At 43.6% G+C, this 25,081-nt stretch overlaps 1 protein-coding gene across 3 annotated transcripts; it reads left to right on the forward strand.

The window, feature by feature from the left end:
• The first annotated feature begins 3,628 nt into the window (after window positions 1-3,628).
• On the forward strand, window positions 3,629-20,833 carry LOC116986929 (methyltransferase-like protein 27). Of its 3 annotated transcripts, none has more exons than XM_033042740.1 (6): window positions 3,629-3,674; window positions 12,976-13,096; window positions 13,621-13,749; window positions 16,363-16,501; window positions 18,282-18,374; window positions 19,728-20,833. In XM_033042740.1, exons 1-6 carry the CDS (start codon window positions 3,664-3,666, stop codon window positions 19,928-19,930), a joined length of 696 nt encoding a protein of 231 aa, XP_032898631.1. In that variant the 5' UTR covers window positions 3,629-3,663; the 3' UTR covers window positions 19,931-20,833. The 3 variants fall into 3 exon arrangements, with proteins under 3 accessions (XP_032898631.1, XP_032898632.1, XP_032898633.1); XM_033042741.1 differs by lacking the exon at window positions 3,629-3,674 and adding an exon at window positions 4,877-5,122; XM_033042742.1 differs by lacking the exon at window positions 3,629-3,674 and adding an exon at window positions 12,287-12,330.
• The last annotated feature ends 4,248 nt before the right edge of the window (window positions 20,834-25,081 follow it).

Raw genomic sequence — 25,081 nt, forward strand, 5'->3', positions numbered from 1 at the left:
GAATGGCTCTGGTGTGTACCGTCTACAAAATGCGCTGTAGTTACTCACCCTCTATAGTACCTCTATATACCACCAAGAGGACAAGGATAGTAGGTGCATGGAAATGCCGCCATCTGCTGGTTCCTCTTCAAGTTTCCCACCACCTTGATCTGGAAATGTATTGCAGATTCTTCATTGCCGTTGGTTTCAAGGGACTACAGTGTTGACAACGGAACAATACAATTCTTTCCTGCAGCAGCTTAACAGGTTCATAAACACAATACGCACAAGTGCTAGATAATAATTTTTGTTAAATTTAATAAATTAATAACAGTAATACCAGTGGAAAAAAAACAACGTCCTTAGTAAAAATCAAAGATATCGAAGTTTATATTTGCTGGGGTTAGTGTGTGTAGTGTTCAAGAGTCTGATGATTGTTGGAAATAAACTTTTTAAACCTGGTGGTTATGGTTCTCAGGCTCCTGGACCTTCTTCCCGTTTATGAGCAAAATGTTAGCATGGGCAGGGTCGTTTGGGTCTTCGATGATATTGGCTGCCTGTTTGAGGCAGTACCTACAATATATGGTGGGGAGGTCAGTAACTGCGATGGACCAGATGGTGTCTACCCCTCTCTGTAATCTCCTTCTTTCCTGGGCATCTGAGTTACCGAACCAGGCCACAATGCATCAAGATTCCGTAACTCACAGTTCAACAGTGCTGAGTGAGTACCTTCACTAGCACAGCTCACGATAATCTTTCTCTCTGTTGCTGGTCTAAACTCACGTTCTGTGATTTTTTTTCTCCTGCTTCAAATTTCTCACTGCAATTACCTTAAAAAAGCTTACTAAGACGTTCACTCGTTTAGTTTATCCCACCAGTATTCGTTGCTTCACTGTTTTAAATTAACTACCAGCTTCCTTCTGCTTGCAAAATGATCCAGATAACAGGGCAATAACTTGACAGATAGAGAACTGGATATTCAGTTCTCCGTACTGATTTACAGCATTGGTCACAGAGAGATACTGCATGAAAACAGGCCTTTTGTTATACGAGTCCACAACAACCATTTATATTAGAGCTAAGTTAATCTCAATTTTTATTCTCCTCGCTTTCTCATCAACTCTCACTAGATTCTACAACATACTTACACACTGGGTTCACTTTACATTAACCAATTAATTACCAACCCACACGACTTTTGGATGTGGGAGGAAACTAGAACACCTGGAGGAAACTCGTGTAGTCACAGGGAGAGCGCGAACACTCCACACATGTAGCACTGCCGGCCAAGATTGAACCAATGTCTCTGGTGCTGTGAGGCACCTGATTTACTAGTTGTGCCACTGTGCCATTTCAGGAACATCTGGTTTAGCAGACTGTCTAAAATTGAAAACTTCAATAAAATTATCAACCTGATAAAATTGACGCAGAGACAATTGACAATGTTCAAGGCGACAAACCAACTGATGGATCAGCAACAACAGACTGAGTGTGTACACCAGCAAGAGAACAGAAGAGTTAGTGGAAAGTTAAACTTGCGAGAGGACAGACGAGCTAGTGGATATATTAAGTCAGTAAGAGACTGGGAGAGCGGCTGGTTAATTTATTCCAGTGAAGAAATTAGAAATTTGGTTGATAACTTAAACAATGAGGGAAAGAGGGAATTGGTTGCTAATTTAAACCAGCCAACAGCCAAGAGTGTGTAGTTATCATATCAGGGCTGCCAACATTGGGGGAGAGTTGGGAGTGAGAAAATGCGAGAGACCAAGTTATTGGTATGGAGCTTTTGCATTTTTCAGCTTGAAATTGTGTAATCTGATGCATACTGTAGCTAGTGTTTTAACGTACACTTGAATGCAATATTTATGCTTTAAATTGGATTAGCTGTGAATAAGGTTAGGCTAAATCAACAGATGCAGCACATGAATGATCGTAGTATATGTTAGTATGGAAATCAGATTATAATCAAACACTCGGCCCATATTGACCAACCTGGGTCTCACTGCACACCTGGTACTACTCCTGACCCCGACTCCAGTTGCATACCTTCTCTCAGTCCTGACCCGAGTCCAGCCTTACACCTGGCCACCTATTCTACCATGATCATAGCTGCTGACCTGCTTAGGTTCCTAGTGCTGAACACTCCCATTGTCCCAGCTTTGACTGCACACCTAGTACTATTCCAGACCTTGACTCTGGATGCACACTTGGCCTTGCTCCCAGCCCCTCTGCACTGACAATATATCTGGCCCATGCATTAAACCCCATATCTGACCCCCTGGACAACCAATTACGTTCAAGTCCACAGGTACTTATCTAATGCACTTTTATCTAATGCAATTTTATGGGACACTTCACGGACCAAATTTTGTATAACAAAATTTGCTGCATCCATTGGCTTCCTTGTTATCTAACATGCCAGTTACTTTGTCAAAGTAGTCATCAATTGGTTGAACACAATTTCTCATCCATAAAATTATACTCACTCAACTGTATGTATTCTGTTACCATTTCCTTGATTTTCCAAACAATGAAGTCATTTTCACCCCCAATATTTTCAGTATTTTGCTGTCTTCCTCACAGCTTGGACTTTTCCGAAATGCAAAGTCCAATAACTATATATTTGAGCAATATTATTCTATTAAATGATTTTGAGAGTACTTAATATTTTCTGTGGTATTCATAACACAACAATGATAAAAATATCGTTGTTTTGATTGCACCTACCAACATACATACATTATTATATTACAGTTAATATGTACCGAGGGCAAATTTTTGTTCCAATGCTCCCCATTCCCAATTACTTTTACATTGAAGTGATTGAAATCCAAGTGAAGTTTAAATGGCATCAGAAAAATAAAACCTCCGGAATGGATGATATTCATTACGTGGTTGGTTGGAGTCAGAATCAGCACAATTACTAAATTAAACTTTGAATCTTCAGATGTCCTAGCTCAAGCTAAAACTAAGGGCAAATAATAACCTCCTCACACATTCCCCTGCAAGTATCTCTGTCATTCCTTTAAAATATGTCCATTCTTTGAACAAGCCCTTAAACATCACATCTGAATCAGTTTCCATCTGATTACAGACAGAGCATTTTTGAAAATGGGAGGGCTGAGTGATCACTGAGTATTGTGGATACCTGGTGAGGGAGTGGAGCAATCGAGTGGAGGGTGTGGGGGAAATCTCTGATCATTGTTGTGATCAACAGCAACACACTCCTTAATCCAATGGCCAGAGGCACCTTCACCTGTGGGAGAGTCTGCCTGTCAAGTATAGACCTGTTCCGCCACAGCAGGAAATGCAACCTTTAATGAAAAACATTCCCTTCTCCAATCAGGGTAACGTCAAAGCCAACAAAAAAAAACCTGTTTGCCTCCCGGAAGTGGCGTCTCATTCTTTATCTATCCTGGGTGTTCACAAAGTTGCTGTGTTTGTAGATCGTAATCTTCTGTGGCAGAGTCAGTTTTTTCTACTTTTTGTTTTTTTAGTGTGTTTAAATGTGTGATTTTGATGTTCTCCTGTGTGTCTTGGGGGTGAGGGGCGGGGTCGGGCTGGGGGGTGAGTGGTCTATCTGGGGGGGGGGGTGAGGAGTGGATAAGGGGGAAACCAAAGATTAAGGAGGTTTCACGGCAGTCGGGTCTACTTTGCTAGGCTACTCCAAATGGATTACACGCGATGAACTGCAGGTAGGCACTTACCATTGTTTCCAGTGTAGCGGGCCCGTTAAAATCCGCTGAAATTGTCAATTTTTGCGCTGTAAATAATTATGGAAATCGGGATAAGCGTGTGAGACATTTAGCATACTTCACAAAAAGTGAGGAGAAATGACGGTAGATAAAAACGAGAGCTGAAGGGACAACAACAGCCAGAGTGCTTGGCGAACATTGGCAGTTTGCTCACTGTATTTCATCAACAGTGTGAGATTCAAAAATCACAAATGCTCTTGAGACAAATTCAGACAAAGAAGTGTTTTTATTAATTTCATATTCTGCAGAATAGGTGCCTCTCCACTGATGTCCCCTAGAGGCACACCGAGGATCGGGATGTCTTCTATCTTTATACATTTCTTTTCACTATTTTCACACCCATTGAGCTTCTTCCAATCATAACATAAAACCCAGATTCCCACGAGAACGTCGTGGAACATCCACCCAAACTTCTACTGAAGTATTTCTGTTGCTACTTTTTATCTAGAATTTCTCTCTGTTCTTTATATCGTTACTTTCTATTCTACTAGCAGTCTGGCTTCTGCTGACATCTTATTTATTTCTAAGTTATATTTCTATCCCTAGTCTAAATCAACCATGTCTGTTAACTCTTTCCTCACAAACAGTAAGGCATTATTTGTATTTTTTCTTGATTCCTTTGGCATCTAAAAAGTTTCAGAAGCGATAAATCTGTCTGTAATTTTTTTTAATCGCCCATGGTTCTCGTGGGTTTTTACATACAATATGAAAACGCATCTGAAGAAAAATTTACAGCCAGATTTATCACTTCTGAGAATTTTTAGATACCAAAGGAATCAAGAAAAAACACAAATAATGTCTTACTGTTGATGAAATACAGTGAGCAAACGCGATAATTCCCAATATTTTCAATGTTTACCAAGCACTTTAGCTGCTGTAGTCCCTTCAGCTCTCGCGTCTCTATACCTTCATTTCGCTTCACGTTTGGAATTCTGAAGTTGGGTACATGTCTCTCACACTTACCCCGACTCCCACAATTTTTTTCAGCGCAAAAATTCAACATTTTGGCGGTTTTTAACAGGTAGGAAAGTACGCGTTTCTAGCATTAATAACATATACCGGAAGTGATGGATGTCTTCCAGTTGGATTTAGCGGCTCCGTGCGTCGAGCCCTCTGACCCAGTGACCTTTCGTGCAACCCCCCTATAGAGGAGCAAGATAAACCACTCGACGAAAAAGCTGTAGTACGGTCATAGGCTCATGGGTAATTTGTGGCGCGCCATTTTGGGAATCATAAATATTAGGGGGGTGTTTTGAATGGGCATCTGTCATGGTGCCCACATCTACACGCGTAGTGAGCCGTTCTGCTATAGCGCTCGAATCGCCAATGTAAGCGATTCAAGCACTTTATAGCAGTCTTTTTTTCAGGTTCCCCACTAAAGACGAAAGGTAAGAAAAAAATTATAACTTTATGTTTTGAGGCCGATCTCTTCCTATAGGGTGATTTCACGAAAGGTCACTGGAGCGTAGATCCGCACCCACGTGACCGAAAATTTTAACTGGAGTACATGCGTCACTTCTGGTACATGTTAGTGAATGGGAAAACACGCACTTTCACACCCGTTAAAAACATCGAAAACGGCCCGTTTTTGAGCTGCAATTTACTGTCCAGTCGGGGTGACTGTGAGGAACAGCTACCTAAATTTACAGTCCAAAAGAAAGATAGAAACTAAGGTAAATTCAAGAGGGAGCTGAAGGTGTCAAAGAAGGTTCTAAAATGCTTGCAAAAAGTGTCTAATGGTTCTAAAATATTTGCAAAAAGTGTCTATTGGTGCTAAAATGCTTGCAAAAAGTGTCTATTGGTTCTAAAATGCTTACAAAAAGTGTCTATTGGTTCTAAAATGCTTGCAAAAAGTGTTTATTGGTTCTAAAATGTTTGCAAAAAGTGCCTTGGTTCTAAAATGTTTGCAAAAAGTGTCTTGGTTCTAAAATGTTTGCAAAAAGGGTCTATTGGTTCTACAATGCTTGCAGAAGTGTCTTTTTTTGTTCTACAGTGCTTGCAAAAAGTGTCTAATGGTTCTAAAATGCTTGCAAAAAGTGTTTAATGGTTCTAAAATGCTTGCAGAAAGTGTCTCTATTGGTTCTAAAATGCTTGCAGAAAATGTCTATTGGTTCTAAAATGCTTGCAGAAAGTGTGTCTATTGGTTCTAAAATGCTTGCAGAAAGTGTCTCTATTGGTTCTAAAATGCTTGCAGAAAGTGTCTCTATTGGTTCTAAAATGGTTGCAAAAAGTGCCTCTATTGGTTCTAAAATGGTTGCAAAAAGTGTCTATTGGTTCTACAATGGTTGCAAAAAGTGTCCATTGGTTCTAAAACGCTTGCAAAAAGTGTGTCTATTGGTTCTAAAATGCTTGCAGAAAGTGTCTTTTGGTTCTAAAATGCTTGCAAAAATTGTCTATTGATTCTAAAATGCTTGCAAAAAGTGTCAATTGGTTCTAAAATGCTTGCAAAATGTGTCGATTGGTTCTAAAATGCTTGCAGAAAGTGTCTATTGGTTCTACAATGGTTGCAAAAAGTGTCTATTGGTTCTAAAACGCTTGCAAAACGCTTCATTTATATTTTATTCACAATATTAGGATTTCAGAGAGAGGTTGAATGAAAGAAAAAAAAGTTCAACAAAATTAGGAGATCACAAGAAAGAAACTAGAGAAACATACATATGTGTGTTATATATTTATATACATATATATTACACATATATATGCATCATATATACACATCATATAATGAATATATGTGTTTATATATATAAAAAACTAGAGAATTATGTATGTGTGTTATATAATTATATACATCAATATCACATATATCTATCTATCTATATTATTAAAACTCTGATCTTGACCGCTTTTGGCGCACTGTGGCGTGATTTCCGAGAGAATGCTGCCACCTACGGCCGTCATGTTTGGCCACCTCGCTCAGAGCCCCCCTCCGCCTTTCGGGATTGGAAGATTTTTCCCATCGATGAAAAATCAGAGAGATATTAATGTTTTTAAAAGATTTGCCATTCTCTCTGCTGCCCCTGCTGGTGGGAGGGGGAGGGACTATAAAACCCGGAAGTGGTGTGCCTCACTCACTCTTCAAGATGGAGGAAGCCAGAGGGTCACGTTTCTCTGAGCTGTGAATAACACTGAACACATGTCTACTCAACTCTGAGTGCCCTTAATGTGGTTCTAAAATGCTTGCAAAAAGTGTCTAATGGTTCTAAAATGTTTACAAAAAGTGTCTATTGGTTCTACAATGCTTGCAGAAAGTGTCTTTTTTGGTTCTAAAATGCTTGCAAAAAGTGTCTCTAATGGTTCTAAAATGCTTGCAAAAAGTGTCTCTAATGGTTCTAAAATGCTTGCAGAAAGTGTCTCTATTGGTTCTAAAATGCTTGCAGAAAGTGTCTATTGGTTCTAAAATGCTTGCAAAAAGTGTCTATTGGTTCTAAAATGCTTGCAAAAAGTGTCTCTATTGGTTCTAAAATGCTTGCAAAAAGTGTCTATTAGTTCTAAAATGCTTGCAAAGAGTGTCTATTGTTTCTAAAATGCTTGCAAAGAGTGTCTATTGGTTCTAAAATGCTTGCAAAAAGTGTCTATTGGTTCTACAATGCTTGCAAAAAGTGTCTATTGGTTCTACAATGCTTACAAAAAGTGTCTTTTTTGGTTCTACAATGCTTGCAAAGAGTGTCTATTGGTTCTACAATGCTTGCAAATAGTGTCGATTGGTTCTACAATGCTTGCAAATAGTGTCGATTGGTTCTAAAATGCTTGCAAATGGTGTCGATTGGTTCTAAAATGCTTGCAAATGGTGTCGATTGGTTCTACAATGCTTGCAAATAGTGTCGATTGGTTCTAAACTGCTTGCAAAAAGTGCCTCTATTGGTTCTAAAATGCTTGCAAAAAGTGCCTCTATTGGTTCTAAACTGCTTGCAAAAAGTGTCTATTGATTCTAAAATGCTTGCAAAAAGTGTCAATTGGTTCTAAAATGCTTGCAGAAAGTGTCTATTGGTTCTAAAATGCTTGCAAAAAGGGTCTCTATTGCTTCTAAAATGTTGTGTGTGCATCTGTGGATGAGTGTACGAGTGTCTGTGTATGAGTGTGTGTATGTGTGAGTGTCTGTGTATGTGTGAGTGTCTGTATATGAGTGTATGTGTGAGTGTCTGTATGTGTGTGAGTGACTGTATGTGTGTGAGTGACTGTCTCTGTGTATGAGTGTCTGGTTGTGTGTGTGTTCGTGTTCTGCTTGAAATGCTGTGAGGTTGGACTTGCTGCCTGCACTCCGTGATGACTTTTTTTTTTTTTTTTAATATATTTTTATTAGAAGTAGAGATATTATAAAGTATAGTTACATATTATAGTAAAAAGACTTTTCATATACATCAGTCATACATTATTAAAATTTTCAATTATCAGTTACTTCTGCTTTTAGTGTTTTTATTTTTTATAGAAAGAGAGAGAAAGAGAGGGTAGAAAGTTATAACTTAAAAAAAACAGAAAAACAGAGGAGGTGGAATGGGTTATCTGTAATACGTCAATGGAGATAGGTTCATAGATTATAAAGTATAGCTTTTCATCTGATCCTGAGTTCAAGTTTCAGTTGGGTCCTCGTGCTGTGCCAATCTATCCCTTCAGATAGTTAATGAATGGAGCCCAGATTTTATCGAAAATATCTTGTTTGTCCATTAAGACAAGTCTAATTATTTCTAAGTACAGGGTCTCCGACATTTCCGTAATCCACATATTAATTGTGGGGGTTGTAGGGCCTTTCCAAAATTTTAATATTAATTTTTTCCCGATTATTATACTGTAGTCGAGGAAATTTCTTTGGTTTGTTGTGAGTGTTAAACTTTGTTCTGATATTCCAAGTATTATTAATTTTGTGTTTGGGTCCAGTTTTGTATTAATCACTTCTGAAATTATTTCAAAAATATCAGTCCAGAAATGTTTAAGTTTTATACAGTTTGCAAACGTATGTGTTAAATTAGCCTCTAGATGTAGACATTTATCACAAATAGGAGAGATTTGTGGGAAGATTCTATTTAGTTTTATTTTAGAGTAGTGTAGTCTATGTAAGACCTTGAATTGTATTAAAGTATGTCTGGCATTTAATGAACATTGATGTATTTGTTGTAAACTTTCGTCCCACATATCTTTCGTTATAGGGTGACCTATTTCATTTTCCCATTTGTATCTATATGGTTCGGTCGGTGGTACCTCGTTATTTAGTAGGGTGTTATAAATATAAGCTATTAGTTTTTCAGTATTAGGATGCTTGTTCTAACATTCATCAAGAATTTCTGATTCCCTACTCCTGTAGACTTGTGTATTAGATTTAACATAATCTCTAATTTGTAGATATCTGAAGAAATTATTTGAGTGCAGTCCATAATTCTGTTGTAACTCTTGAAATGAAAGAAAAGTGCCTTTCCCATAAAGATGTCCAATATTTTTGATTCCACTTTTGAGGTAAATTCTCACATTTTTTTGGTTAAAATTTGACTGCTTAATCTCTCTATATTAAAATTGTCTTTTTTTTAATATCAAAAGCAAAGTGTTATCAAATGGCAGTGAGCAGCAGAACATAGCAAGAGACACAACAAAAAATAACTTAATAAATCTCATCTTTAACATTTAAATTGTTGTTATATTTTGTCATTCACATTTTAAACTTTAATAAATCCTTTTTCCACTTGCCATGCCTGCGTGCTCTTCATCACAATAGTAACCTAATAGGCAGGAAGGGTTGCGCTGTTGGAAAGAGCCACTAAGAGTGCATGGGGGGGGGGGGAGATTGAGGGGAGATGGACTGAATGCGTGTGGGGGAGGGGGATGACATGGAGCACCTTAAAAAAAGGAGCACCTTTTTTATTATAAACAAAGATAATAATATTCTAACAATGAAGGCTAAGAGAACAAGATAAGCTGCAAAATTCAATGGACTGACAAGGATTAAACTGCGATAGGCATAACGGAGATCGGTGTCTTATTCCCAAAATGGCGGAAGTGACGTTCCGTGACGTTCCGATCCGTACTACACGTCAGCCCATTGGATTTCGTAGGAGTGGTCTAACTTGCTCCTCTATAATCTTTGGGGGAAACTGCCTCGGTCGCCTCCTCCACAGAGAGGCGACTTTTTTCCATGTCGCCTCCCTCGTGGCCTAACAGCAAGGATCGGTGCGGCCTTTATCGGAGAAGCGCCGGGGGCTTCAGCGGCGGGCGCAGCGTGGACTTTCGGCGTGGAGCGGGCGAGCCCTCGCCGGAGGTGAGCGCTCCGTTCGCTGGGCCGCGGCAGCCTGAAGCCGGGGTCTGCAGAGCTCCAGCCGGCGCGGCGTCCTGGGCCCGGGAGGAGAAGAGCTCCGACCGCCGGCCCGCGGCCTACTTCTACCACGGGCGCGACGGGGACTTACCATCGCTGGGGATCCCTGGAGGGGAGCTTCGACTGCCGGCCCTGCGATCTGCGGTTCTCTGGCTGCGACGGGAACTTTAAAACTTCGACCGCCGGCCTGCGGCCTACACCAACCTGAAGCCGCGGTCTCCGGTAGGGAAGCACCGATTCAGAACTTATCTGGACTTTTTACCTTGTCTGTACATCTGGACGCCCGCAGCAGCGGCTGCGGAGGGTTGAGGTCCCAACCACGGGGGAAAATAGAGGACTGGTCAAATTTTGTGCCTTCCACCACAGTGATGAATGCTGTGGTGGATGTTTGTGTTAAATTTTATTGTGTTTTTTGTGTGTTTTTCATTGTACCGCTGCTGGCAAATTCATTTCACTTGCACTTTATGTGCAAGTGACGAATAAAACTGATTGATTGATTGAGTTCAGCCGGTCTTTTTTTCCCTGTTGCCAGCCGGGCAACCTCAGCAGCTTTTTAGGTTGCCAAATGACAGTTTAGGTGGTCATTTAAGACAGCTTGCATGACGTGTGCGATAATGTGCTCGGACGAGGTGCATAGTTACCAGTCGGAATTATGGTCAATGAATTCACATATTATTTCTGCTTCAAATAAAATCACAAACATATTCACCAATCAAGACATGATATATACCACAATGAGATGCAGCAAAATTACAATACAGTATCTCATTTCTTTTTACATGTTGTAATGAATGCAATTTCTATTATTTTTTTCCACTTCCAAACAAAAATCTGGTTGGATTATTCAGCGTATGATCAACCTCGGTGAGACCAAGTGCAGGCTTGGCGATCGCTTCGCACAACACCTCCATTTAGTTTGCAATAACCAACCTGATCTCCCGGTGGCTTAGCACTTCAATTCCCCCTCCCATTCTGAATCTGACCTTTCTATCCAGGGCCTCCTCCATGGTCAGAGTTCCAAGTCAAGAGTCAAGAGAGTTTTATTGTCATGTGTCCCAGATAGGACAATGAAATTCTTGCTTGCTGCAGCACAACAGAATATATAAACATAATACAGAACAGGAGATAAAAGTTCAGTGTGTCTATATACCATAGACCATATATATACACAATAAATAAACAGATAGAGTGCAATAGGCTGGTAGATAAAAATGCTGGAAATACTCAGCGGGTGAGGCAGCATCTATGGAGTGAAGTAGGCAACGGTTCGGGCCAAAACCCTTCTTCAGACTGATGAGAGGGTGGGGGGGGGTGAGGGTGAGGTGCTGCCCCTCCAATTTCCGGTGGTCCTCACTCCGGCCATGGAGGAGGCCCAGGACAGAAAGTTTGGATTCGGAATGGGAGGGGGAGTTGAAGTGCTGAGCCACCGGGAAATCAGGTTGCAGGAGCAGCACCTCATATTTCGCTTGGGCAGTTTGTATCCCAGCGGTATGAACATTGACTTCTCTAATTTCAGGTAGTCCTTACTGTCTCCTCCCCTTCTCAGCTCTCCCTCAGCGCTCTGGCTCCTCTACCTTTCTTCTTCCCACCCCCCCCACCCCCCCCACCCTCTCATCAGTCTCAAGAAGGATCTCGACCTCGACCCGAAACGTTGCCTATTTCCTTAGCTCCATAGATGCTGCTTCGCCCGCTAAGTTTCTCCAGCATTTTTGTCTACCTTCGATTTTCCAGCATCTGCAGTTCCTTCTTAAACAAGTGCAATGGGCTGTTATTTTTCAGAGTTTGGATTTTGGTGGTGGTGGGTCCATTACAGTTTAAATTCCACTTGGAATATTTTTGGAGGACCAGGAAACCAAGAAGCAAGAGTTGCTCCAGCTCCAGCGAGTGATTATGCATTGCTTTTCAGCGGTCGCGGCTAAGCGGCGACCAGACAGCAATGGCAGCCAGATCTCCCACAATGCAAAGGGAGGGAGAAAGTGCCTGACGCCGACCAGTTGCCGTGGCAGTGCGCATGTGCAGGGCGGCACATGCGCACAACCACTTTTTGTCCCTTTGTGTATTCACCAGCAACTGCAATGTAGCTTAGTGTCGTTATACAGTGTGGAAACAGGCCCTTCGGCCAACAGAGTCTGTGCTGAGCAGGGGCACTGGATAAATTTACAGAAGCCAATCAACTTACAAACCTGTATGTCTTTGGAATGTTGGAAGAAACCCGAGATCCCGGAGAAAACCCACGCGGTCACAGGGAGAATGTACAAACTGCATAAAGACTGCACCTGTGGTCAGAATCGAACCCGGGTCTCTGGCACTGTAAGCAGGAACTTTACCGCTATGTTACTGTGTCACCCTTGCATTCTATGTTTCTACCTGATATCTTTGCCGGTTTGATTAGTGCAATCAATATACAGATTAAAATCAATTGCCTTCTAGCAGAACAGTTATAATGACACATTTCCCTTCTTGCGTGCTTTAACATTTACTGTACGTGTTGTTCTACTGAGGGGCAACACTTTGCAAAATATTTGTATGTAGGATCCATGTGTCAGTCTCTTTGCAGCAATTGTGGGCTGAGTCCATCTGTCTCATTTCAATCTTTGCACATTGTTTTGGTGCAGGGTGTATCTGTGCTGTTTCAATCTTTGTACTGCAGCAGTGTAAATTGGACACCAAGTGCTGGAGTAACTCAGCAGGTCAGGCAGCATCACTGGAGAACATGAATTCTAAAGAAGGGTCTTGACCCTTAACGTCACCTATCCATGTTCCCAAGATATAATTTCCTGACCCACTGAGCTACTCCAGCATTTTGTGTCTTATTTTGCAAACCAGCATCTGCAGTTCTTTGTACAGGGTATCTCCATTAGAACAGCTGCATCACCTAATCTCATTTTAATAACTCATAACTGGATATTACCAACAAGGGTTGTTTTTTTTAAATTGTTTTAGGATGAATAAGGCTGGAATCAATGTGGCTGCTGCTAACAAGAACCTCCTCTTGATGTTCAGTGACATGGACACAGAGGAAAAAATTGATTTTTACAACTCTTGGTCAGAGAACTATGAAAAGGTAACGTGTATACTTTAAGGGCTAAGATTCTTTCCATCCAACTGTGCGGTAACGTTGCCACTGTTCCCACGGCATCACCACGTATCCTCTATAATGCCGTTTACTCTTTTGTACAAATGTCAATGATGAACAAACTTCCCTGCTGTTGGAAACATTTTCCTCAAGTTTTCTCCAATTGAATTGTCTTGTTATCCGCTTCATTTCTCTACCTCTATGTGCAGTCATATTTAGTTTAGTCCTGCACCTATTGTCTATTGTCAGTGAATGGCAGCCTATTTATCTGCAACATCGCCATGGTTTTCAGACACCCCATTCCATACTCCAGATTGAAGAATGGTCTTGACTCCAAAATGTCATGTATGCATGTCTTCCCGGGATGCTGCCTGACTAGCTGAGTTACTCCAGCACTTTGTGTCCTCCAGATTAGTCCTCCTCCTACCATCCTTAACTGTAAGGTGTAGATTGCACAGGGTAAAATCCTTTAACCATCGGACCTCATGAGCAAAATCTCTTTCTCTCTACAGCACATGAGTGTGATGGATTACCAAGCTCCCAGTCATGGTGTGGAAACCATCGATTCAGTATATTCGGATGATCGAAGCAGTGCGCTGGTTTTCGATGTGCCCTGTGGAACAGGGAAGGTGGCAGAGCTGGTAAGAGAGAAACTCTAATCAAATATCACAGATAATTATGTGAAACTGTGCCATCTGTGGCCATGCAGGTGTGCTAGAGAAGAGGTCCCAGAGTGAATCTGTTTATTACTGTGGATGTGGAATGAAATAATGAAATTCGCAACACCACGACCACACACAAAGGTTTCGTTCACAAATCTGAATGAACAACATTTTATAAAAAACTTCATTTTCAGCATCGTATCTTCCATCAAGCATGTCACGTCTAGAGGTTGTGTTGTTTACTGAAAATGTCCCCGTATTGATTCAGAGATACCATTGCAGATGTTAGAATTCTGAACTATAAACAGAGCTTTCTGCAAATATTCAGCAATGCAGGCAGTGTCTGTAGAGAGAGAGAAGCAGAGTTAATGCTAGAGAACATTAAGTAGGTCAAACTGGGATGGCAATAGTTCTTTAGTGCTTCATTAGTTCAATGCCTCTAACCATTTAAGCTTCAACATAGCCAATAAAAAGACAGGCATAGCGGGAGGGCCCATGACCAGAGCTTTGATTTGAAAAGCTGAGAAAGATCAAAAGAAAAGTTGATCCCTCAGGCTTTCCTGATAGTCATAGTGTCAGACATACAGCATGGAAATAGGCCCTTCAGCCCAATTTGCCCATGCCAACTACGGGGGGCGGGGCGGTTGGGTTGAAATAAAAGCTCTGCAAATGGTTGCTGGGGGGCCCACTTACGGCTGTGATTTTTGGCCATCTTACTCAGACCCCCTTCGCTCATCAGGTGCAGAGGTTCTTCCCAGTAATGAAAAATATAAATGTTATTAGTATTTGAAAAATGTTGAGAATCTCTCTCCTGTCAATCACGCCATGAAGGCCAGACGTTTTCCGGTGGGAGGAGGGAGGGATTATAAAACCCAGAAGTGTGGGTGTGGTTCAGTCTCGGCATGAGGGTGGAGGGAGAGGTCACGATTCTGTCTGAGCTGTGAATCAACTGAACACACTGAATGTCTACTGAACTGTGAGTGTTTTTCCACGTGATTTCATGGTGGTTTCACCCTGCTTGAAATGGTATGAAACCGCATTTGAATGTGGCGACCTTGTACCCTGTATGAAATAGTATTAAACTGCATTTGAATGTGGTGGCCTTGCGCCCTGCCTGAAGTGGTGTGAAACTGCACCTGAATTCGGTGAGCTTGCACCCTGCTTGAAGTGGTAGGAAACTGCACCTGAATTGGGTGGCCTTGCACCATGCTTCAAGTGGTATGAAACTGCATTTGAATTTGGTGGCCTTGCACCTTGCTTGAAGTGGTATGAAACTGCACCTGAATTTGGTGGGCTTGCACCCTGCTTGAAGTGGTAGGAAACTGCACCTGAATTGGGTGGCCTTACACTCTGCTTGAAATGGTATGAAACTGCACTTGAACTTGGTGGCCTTGCACCCTGCTTGAAATGGTATGAAACTGCACTTGAACTTGGTGGCCTTGCACCATGCTTCAAGTGGTAAGAAACTGCACTTGAATTTTGGTGGCCTTGCACCCTGCTTGAAATGGTAGGGAAATGGATTTGAATTTGGTGGCTTTGCACCCTGTTTGAAATGGAATTTCAAGGAATAGCGTGAGTCAACTGCCAGCACACCAGCCGCGAGTGAGCTGCCAGCACATTAGGCTTGAGGGACTGAGCTGCCACCCCAAGAATCCATTTGGCCCACAATGTCCATACTAGCCCTCCAGAAAGCCCCCCACTTGCCACCAATATTGGAATTGGTGGAGAGGTGGAATATTGCGTTGGGGGATCAGCCCTCCCGTGTGAACATGGGAGCTAACGGGTCCCACTTAGTCTAGTATCCCCCTAAACCTGTCCTATCCATGTAACTATCCAATTGTTTTTTTAATGCTGTGATCATACCAGCCTCAACTACCTTCTCCCTCAGCTTGTTCTATATACCTACCACCCTTTGTGCAAAAATGCTACCCCTCAGGGTCCTCTTAAATCTTCCCCCCCCCCTCACCTTAAACGATGTCCTCTGTATAAGCATTCCATTTATTCCACCCAGTGGCTTCCAATTATCACCTCCAGTATTGGTTACTATCTCCACCCTTCTCTCCCCCACCTGACACATCTACCAACCAACCCTTCCACACCTGCATCCACCTATCACTTGCCAACTCTAGCCCCACCACTTCCGCTCACTTCTCTCCGCCAGCAATCTCCCCCTTATTTCATTAGTCCGGAGGAGGATCCTGACCCAAAGCATTGTCTGCCTCTATCCCATCTACATCACAGTTGTACTGGTAATGCGGGTGAAGGAATTGAAAGTTGTTCCAGTGCTAGTGAACGTGAGAGATATTCTCAATGTAGGTGGGAAGGGATTGGACAAGAGGGGATAAGATAGAGTTGAGGTATGCGGAAATACAGTAAGTTCAATGGGGCAAGTTGTCCATTTCCTTGCACAGATGCCACCTGACCTGTTGAGTTCCTCCAGTTGTCTGTTTTTGTTTTTGCTCAACTTTCCATAAGACAGGTTTGGAGGGATTTGGACCATACACGGGCAGGTCGGACTAGTGTAGCTGAGACTGGTTGGCTGGTGTGGGCAAGTTAGGCAAGGTGAAATGCAGAAAATTCTGGTTCTTTCAGATGCAGAATCTGGGCTTCAAGAACTTCCATGGAATGGATGGTAGTGAAGAAATGCTGAAGATATCTAAATCCAAAGGATTGTACCAGAAGCTGATGCACTGTCTGATAAATGGAGATAAGCAGCTGCCCGTAAAAGAAGGTAAATGAGTGATATAATGTGTTTTAATGGAAATCCAGTAAAGCTGCACATTTATTCTGTAGAATAATCTTTGAGCATAGAGTATGTGCCCAATATGGAAGAGATCTACCAACACACCACTGGCCATTTACAGTGGCCCATCAGTTCACATGACTTTTGGATGTGAGAAGAAACTGGGGCGTCTCGTGAAAACCCAAGTAGATACAATTGAAAGATTAGGCCTGGAAACAGGCCCAACAGCCTACTGTGTCCATGGCGATCACCAATCACTGGTTCTATGTTATCCTACTTTCGCATATATTCCCTATACACTAAGGCCAATTTGCAAAGGCCAATTAACCTACAAACCCAGTGAATGGAAACAAAACATTTAGAAGTGTTCATGAAGTATCTGAGCCCACACCACCTTATCTATAGGAATCACAGAAAGGTCTTGACCCAAAACATCACCCATTCCTTCTCTCCAGAGATGCTGCCTGTCCCGCTGAGTTACTCCAGCTTTTCGTGTCTATCTTCCACCTTATCTATAAATGCTTTTTGGCTTAAAGATAGTTAGTCCATCATCGCCCTGAAGCAGCAGAATAGTTGCACTGGTTGATGGCTATTAGGAAATGTGAAATTAGGATGAGGGAGAGGCTGGTTAGTGTTATCTCCATTTTGCACCCTACACACCAGAGGCAATTTACAGAAGCCAAATAACTTACAAACCTGCACGTCTTTGGAATGTGGGAGGAAACCGGAGCACCTGAAAGAAACCCACGTGTTCACATGGTGAACATACAAACTCAGACAGCAGACACACATTACCCGTACTCAGGATTGAGCCCGGGTCTCTGGTGCTGTGAGGCAACAACTATACCTCTGTGCCACTGTGTTATCACTTGATGGGGTGAAAGGCCCAATTCCATGCTGTATCTGAATGAAACATTGCACATCAAGGGGCCAGGTCCATCCTTCACAACACCAGGCAAAGGCAGTGCCAGCGGTATGAATATTGATTTCTCCAATTTCAAATAACCCTTGCATTCCCCCTCTCTTCATTACCCCCCCTCCCCTAGTGGTCTTGCTAGTTTCACTGTTCCTATCCCTTCGTTATCACCTCTTCCACAGCCCACGATGGACCATTGTGAACTCTACCTTTCCTGGATCAATGGTGCCGGCTCTGATTTGTTCTATACCTTTTCATACCTCTAGTTTTCCTCTCCCCTGACTCTCAACCTGAAGAAGTGTGACCTGGTGGTGCAGCAGTAGAGTTGATGCCTTACAGTGCCAGAGTTCTGGGTTTGGTCCTGACTATGGGTACTGTCTGTAGGGAGTTTGTGCATTCTTCCCGTGACCACGTGGGTTTTTCCCGGGTGCTCTGGTTTCCCCCCGCACTCAAAAGATGTACAGGTTTGTAGGTTAATTGGTTTCAGTCAAAATTGTAAATTATCCCTTGCGTGTGGGTGTAGGATAGTGCTAGTGTATGGGGATAGGTGGCTGGTGCGGGCTCATTGGGCCGAAGGGCCTGTTTCCCCGCTGCATCTCTAAATCTAAAACTAAAACTAAACATCTGGACCCAAAACGTCACTTATTTTCTCCAGAGATGCTGCCTGAATCTCTGAGTTACTCCAGCGTTTTGTATCTATTGCAGGCAGTACCTCAACAGGTCAGGCATTTCATTTACTGTAAGTTAATTTCTAAGAGCATATGCATTTCTTTCAGATGTTGTGTGAATAAATCTCTGTCCTGTTTGCACTTCCTGTGTTGCACATCTGCTTGTTGTTGAAATATCTTGCAGGTACCTACGACGTTGTGATGGTTGTTGGTGGAATAGCCCAGCACCATCTGCCGTGGGAAATCCTTCCAGAATTGCTGAGAATCACCAAAACAGGTCCGTACAAAGATCAGAAAGAGCAGAGGTCACTCAGTAGATCAGGCAGTATCTCTGGAGAACATGGATATGTGATGTTTGAGGACTCGACCCAAAACGTCACCTATCCATGTTTCATTCATGGTTGGTGCAGCGGTAGAGTTGCTGCCTGACAGCGAAGGCAGCGTCCGAGACCCGGGTTCGATCCCGACTACGGGTGCATTCTGTACTGAGTTTGTAAGTTCTCCCGTGACCCGCGTGGGTTTTCTCCGAGATCCCCCCCCACACTCCAAAGACGTACAGGTTTGTAGGTTAATTGACTTGGTAAATGTAAAAATGTCCATAGTGGGTGTAGAATGGTGTTAGTGTCCGGGGATCGCTGGTCGGCGTGGACCCGGTGGTCCGAAGGGCCTGTTTCCTCTCTGTATCTCTAAATTAAACTAACAGGGGAGAACACTAGACCTTCTCGGTCAGTTTATTATTTTACTCTTATATTCATTACACAGATCACGGAGTGTGAAATAAAGCTGGCAAGCCGAGGCCATGCAAGAAACGGAGGAAAACGGGAGATGATTTATTCAGCAACTCCGTTCTGGTAGAACATCTATCCTGTGTTAAGAAACCTAACTTTCAGGGGATTTAAATCTTGAGTTCAACCTCTACCTGAATTTAATCGATTCATAAAAGCTTTGAAGTTCTCCCTGCAGTCCGTTTCTTAAACACCTTTACATTTTGTGCTTTTTTTAACAGCCAAGTACTTTAAATGCCATTTGTTGCATTGTAGCAATGATCGGCAACGATTTGATAAAAAGGTTAAACCTGTTTTTTTTTTTTTGCAAACACACAGTGGTTAATTACATGACAAGTGAAGCATGCAGCTACATAAGAGACACGGAGAAGCTGATCATCGGGGCAGTTCTGTCCATGGTCATGGAAGGCTTTTTATAGTAAAAAAACTGCATGACATTTTTATCCATGTGATGATTTTTCCACACGTCGGTAGTCGTTGTTGGCTCAAGAGTAACTCGGGAGAGGAACTTGGTAACTCGGGAGGGGAACTTGGTACATTGCAGAAATGAGAAGTAAACGGCAAACTTAGACATACACGTGGGAACTCGTTTAAACTCGTGAACATAAACTTGGAATCTCGTAGACAACCACAAGTTTGATTTTTTCTTTCACTTGGGATCACTCGTGGGTGGACTCGCACCGCAAGACAGGGCCATAAGGACCTGTGCCCATCCCTGCTGTTACTACATGCTGTTGGACTGATTCTTGTCAGGTAGACTGCATGCCTGAACACAGGACATCTTTTCTTCGGCAAGGTGTGATGCCATTATTTATTTTAATTGCGACTGCTGGTCTTTCTTTCAGGAGGACTTATCTGTCTCACAATGAAGACTGAGGCGACTGATCACAGGTATAAACTGCTTGCTTCCATCCAAGAGTTTCTGAAGAAAGGGCTGTGGGAGGAGATTGTGAAGCGACGTATAGAGAAGTGGCAGAAGGACATGCTACTCACAGGAGTGTCTGAAGAATACGCTGATGGAATGGTATATATCTTCAGGAAGAAATAACCAGAAGTGATTACATATCTGGCACAGAGGCTTATGCCTATACAGCCCAGCTGTTCATGCCACCATTTATCTTCTACATCAACCTTCTCCCCACTTTCATTATCTAATCTATCACTATTCCTCTCTATCCCATCCCCCTCGCATGTGAGATCCTTCAACCTGACGACTGTATTCAACTTCGCCTTTGTCTGTGGTAGAGAATTTCACATTCTATGTCACTCTTAGGAGACAAGTTTCTTCTTAATCAATTCCCCACTGAATTTTGTTGTAACTATGTTGCATTGAGCACCTCTGTTTGGTTTACGTGGACCTTAAGACATTGGAGCATTATTTGTTATCTACTTGCCCATTCTCCTCATGGATCAATGTCCTCTTTTAATTTGTTGACATTCTCAGTTTGACTGTCCCTCCATTTGCAACCCCTAACACACCTCCATTACCCCTCCACATGCACACAGACAGACAGACACACACACACGTACACACACATGCGCGCACACACATATATGCACACACAGACACACAGATACACAAACAGATACACACACACATGGACACACACACACACAATTTACAGATTTAATAAGTGTGCTTTGGTTCATAAATCATTCATGCAAACTATGAACAGCAGCAACCTCAGCACTGATCATTGCTGCCTCCTCTCCACCTTTCACTCTGAACATTTGCACATTTTCATTCTTAGTTCCTTGTTCTGAAGCCAGTCACCAATCCATCGTATCCCCTCATTCCCCGAACTTTGTCATCAATATATTATGGACTCCTTATTGAAGGGATTCTGAAACATGTGAAAAATTACAAATACTGTAAAACCAATGTCTCCTGTTTTGTTCTTTACTCAAAATTATGACCTCAAATGATTAAATAAAAACATTTTGAAATCCATTTTGACTATTCTGGTCACTCTTTCATTACCTCCATTTGAAGGAATTCAGGTTATGTTTCCACCACCACCACTGTCAATGAGTTGCATAGCGTCAAAGCAGGCCCCTTGATCAACAGTTAACGGGAATATAAGGAGTTTAGAAAAGGGATTAGTGTAAATGTGTGCCCAATGGCTGGTGCAGTCCTGATTTGACTTGGTTGTATTTATGCATAGTATGGGGCACAAAATACTGGAGTAACTCAGCGGGCCAGGCAGCATCTCTGGAGAGAAGGAATGGGTGACATTTTGGGTCGACACCCTTCTTCAGACTGAGAGTCGGGGGAGGGGAAATTAGAGATATGGAAGGGAAGAAAGATCATGTAAGGTGTGAAAAGGACAGATCAAAGCAGACAATGGTCAACAAAATGTACAATGGTTCATTGGCTGAGGGGAAGGTGATAATGAGGCATACAAACGGTAAAATTAATCATTAATTAATTAAACCTCGGTAAACGTAATAATAATAAACCTACACCTAATAGAATTTCCTCGTGTTTTATGGTTCTATAAGTCTATTTGCTCCTTTACCAACAATGTTCAATGTCCTCTCTTACTTTAGTTTTTGTTATACCTTTCTCTTCTTATATTGTTTATATTTAGGCGAGTTACATTTCTTGAAGATACCTCCCCCATCCCTCACTCCATTCCCTGACTGTCAGTCTGAAGAAGGGTCTCGATCTGAAACGTCATTTCACGTTCTTCCTGTGACCGTGTGAGTTTTCACCAGGTGCTGCGGTTTCCTCCCAAACCACCAAAATAATAATATTAACAATAATACACTTCAGAGCATATTCTGAGGTTGATGTGTTTAATAGCCTGATGCGTGTAGGGAAGATGCTGGGCCTGAACCTGGATGTTACAGTTTTCAGGCCCCTATACCTTTTTCCTAATTGCAGATGTGAAAGTGGGATAACATAGAACTAGTTTGAAGGGCCTTTTTGCAAGTTGTACCATTCAATTCAATGAATTTTTGTTAAAGGACATATAGTGCTGGAGTATCACAGCGGGTCAGGGAGTATCACAGCGAGTCAAGCAGCATTTCTGAAGAACATGGACAGGTGACGTTTTGGGTCGAGACCCTTTTTCAGACTGATAGTAATGAGGGAGCTGAAGGCTGGAAAAAGGCACCAGACATATTTGCTTGTTACTTTCTCACTTCCCACAAACTCCCCTGCATTATATCTGAGACAGCAAACTGTGCTGCCAATATCTGAACGCAGCCTTATTTTAATTATTAGCTAAAGTTATTCAACAATTGTTTATAATGCATTTAATAACTTAATTATTGAAGACATAGAGATTTAGTTTCCTATCACACGCCAAAGATGTACAGGTTTGCTGGCTAATTGGCTTGATATAATTGTAAATTGTCTCTAGTGTGTGTAGGGTAGCGTTAATGTGCGGGGAGCGCTGGACGATCCAAGGAGAGAGGAAAAGAGGTCGCCCCAGGAACAGCTGGAGAAATCACAGATGAGGCGGAAATCATGGGGGGAACACACCCCCCCCTTGCTTTGAGCGGTGGGGGACGATGGCCCCCATGTTTTGTAATCCGGACTTTATCAGCCGCTTTCTAAGGGCTGAATTGGCCCGTTCGCGGGGCCTTTCAGCGCCTGGCGCGACTTAAAATCAAACTGCTGCATCGAGGCGATCGAGGCTTCCGATGGTGAAGCCCCCGCCGGCCGATGAAAGACCCCGTGAACAGGCTGATTCAAGTCCCACAATTCCGGGCGGACGAAGCTGCTGTTGCTGGAGTTCGGAGTTGGTCACAAACCAGGTCAGCTGCCGATGTTACCGTCCACAGGGCCCACGGCCGAAGCCTCGCCTGTGTGCGCATAAGCACATGTGCGCGTGTGTGTGTGTGCATGTGCTCGCACGGCCGCGAAGAAATGGTGTCCCCCGCATGTTTAGATAGTGATTTCCGTGCCTGATCACAGAGTCCTCTGTGACAGAGCTGTTCGGAATAAACCATGACAGGGACCCCTGCAGATCTCTCCAGACTCTCTTTGAGAATCCACATTTTGCAAAGAGGTGGGCAACCGTCTCCTCTCCATAGCAGCCATTCCGAGGGCAGCGTGCGCTGGTAGTGAGGTTCCAACGGTGCAGGAAGGATCTGACTGGGAGGGCTACCCTCACCGCCAGCTAAGCCAGGTCTAGGTGTTTGTTGGTGAGTTCTGGCGATGAGGCATTTTGCCAGACAAGCTGGGCAGTCTGCTCTGGGAACCACGCCGCAGGATCCATGGAGTCATTTCCCTGCAGGACGTTCCGCGCTGACCACTGCCCAATGGACTTGTGGTCAAAGGCAGTGGTCAAAACATGGGGGGACCGGGGGAAGACACAATTTCTGCACAAACACACAAACGCACAAACACACACACGCACAAACACACAAACACACACACACACACACACACACACAGTGGACGGTAATTACGGGAACGATAGCCCATGCTTAAGGGCAGCGCAGAGAAGCAGCACTAGCTCCAAAGCTTTGGACAGGTGTCCCGTCAGTCCAGGCAGGACTGTAGGTTAACCTGGCAGGACAGGCAGAGTTGAACTGGGTTTAGCACTGCTTCTCTGCTGGCCGTAAGCCTGGGGGCACCGCTCCCGTTTGTCTCCCGACGTCTCTGGCCACCCCTGGGCAGGGGGGGGTAAGGACACTCGGGTGGGGACGGGGATGGTCCAGTGGCGGTTCGGCAGCGATTGCAGCGACGGAGAGCTGGGATCGATCCTGGCTGCGGATGAGGCACAGGTCTGTGCCCAGGGCTGCCGAGAATGTTTTTCGTTTGACCTGGGCATGCAATTCAAGCTCTGCTCTGAATGTTGCTCCACGGATGTCTCCCTCCGCCAATCACCGCGCTCTATCCTCAGTCCCACCCCCCTACTTCCGCCTCTGACCAACACGTCCCTCCACCAATCATCGCGCTGAATTATCATGTCCCGCCCCCCCCCAATGCCTACTGACCGACGTCTCTCTCGTCCAATCGGCGCCCTCGATCATCAGTCCCACCCCCACAGTCTCGCTGAAAGTGGAGAATTCACCGGGTTTTAAAATCCGGATTACAAAAAATGGGGTGGATCGTCCCCCACCTCTCAAAACAAGGACACACACATCTCCCCTGCACCCCCCCCCCCCCCCCGGGATTTCCGCCCCTGGTCAAAGGTGTTGGTCCGGAAGAACCTTTTCACGATCGACAGATGGTGCGGCGATGTCCAGCTGACTGGCACATTGCTGGACATCTGCGCCAAGCCCATCCAGGCTGTCTGAGATTTTCCTTCCAGGTACAGCACAGGTTTGGTCTGGGTGGAACACCCATCACAGAGCAAACTTAACCCGGTTGGCGATGGCCTTAGACAGGATCTTGTAATCGACATTCAACAATGTGATGGGTCTCCAATTCCTTATATCCTTCATCTCTCCCTTCTGCTTGTAGATTAGGGCAATGCTGCCCTTCCTCATGGAGTCTGACATGCTGCCGGCTAGAAGCATGTCGTTGTACACTTCCAGCAAGTCCGGGCCCACCCAGTCCCACAGAGCCTAAAAGCCCTGTCCCACTGTACGAATTCATTCAAGAGTTCTCCCGAGTTTGCCCTGATTCGAACTCGGAGATTTACGGTAATGGCCGCTCGTAGGTACTCGGGGCTCTCATGGACATTTTTTAACATGTTGAAAATCTTCACGCGTCTTTCCGAGCTTGCCGCGTTTCCCGAGTACCTTCCATTAGCATTACGAGCCGCTAAGAGACGTCTCGAGCTCCGACGTACCCGCTACACACATTCCACGTGCTTCCACAAGTTTGATTTTTTTTTTAATGAACTTGTATGAACTTGTATAGTGGGACAGGGCTTTTATACAACTTGGCCGATAAGTCATCGCTTCTGGGAGTTTTACTCGAGTCAAAGGAACGGATGGAGCCAGTCAGCTCCTCTAGGGTCAGTGGTTGATCCAGACTCTCCCGCTTACTTTCCTCCAAGACCTCTGTGAAAGAGGACAGGAAGTTCTGGGAGGCGGTGATGTCTGTGGCCTTTCTGTCATACAAATCTATATAAAGGGATTTGCAGATCCTCAGCATATCCGTCTGCAAGGATGTTACCGAGCCGTCCTCCTCCCTAAGGCTGTTCATCACAGAGCTCCCCCTGTGAACCTTATGGAAGAAGAAGCGTGAGCATGTCTCATCCTGCTCCACGTGGCGGACCCTGGATCGTAAGAT

Source organism: Amblyraja radiata, chromosome 24 (genome assembly GCF_010909765.2).
Source record: "Amblyraja radiata isolate CabotCenter1 chromosome 24, sAmbRad1.1.pri, whole genome shotgun sequence".
Lineage (NCBI taxonomy): Eukaryota > Metazoa > Chordata > Chondrichthyes > Rajiformes > Rajidae > Amblyraja > Amblyraja radiata.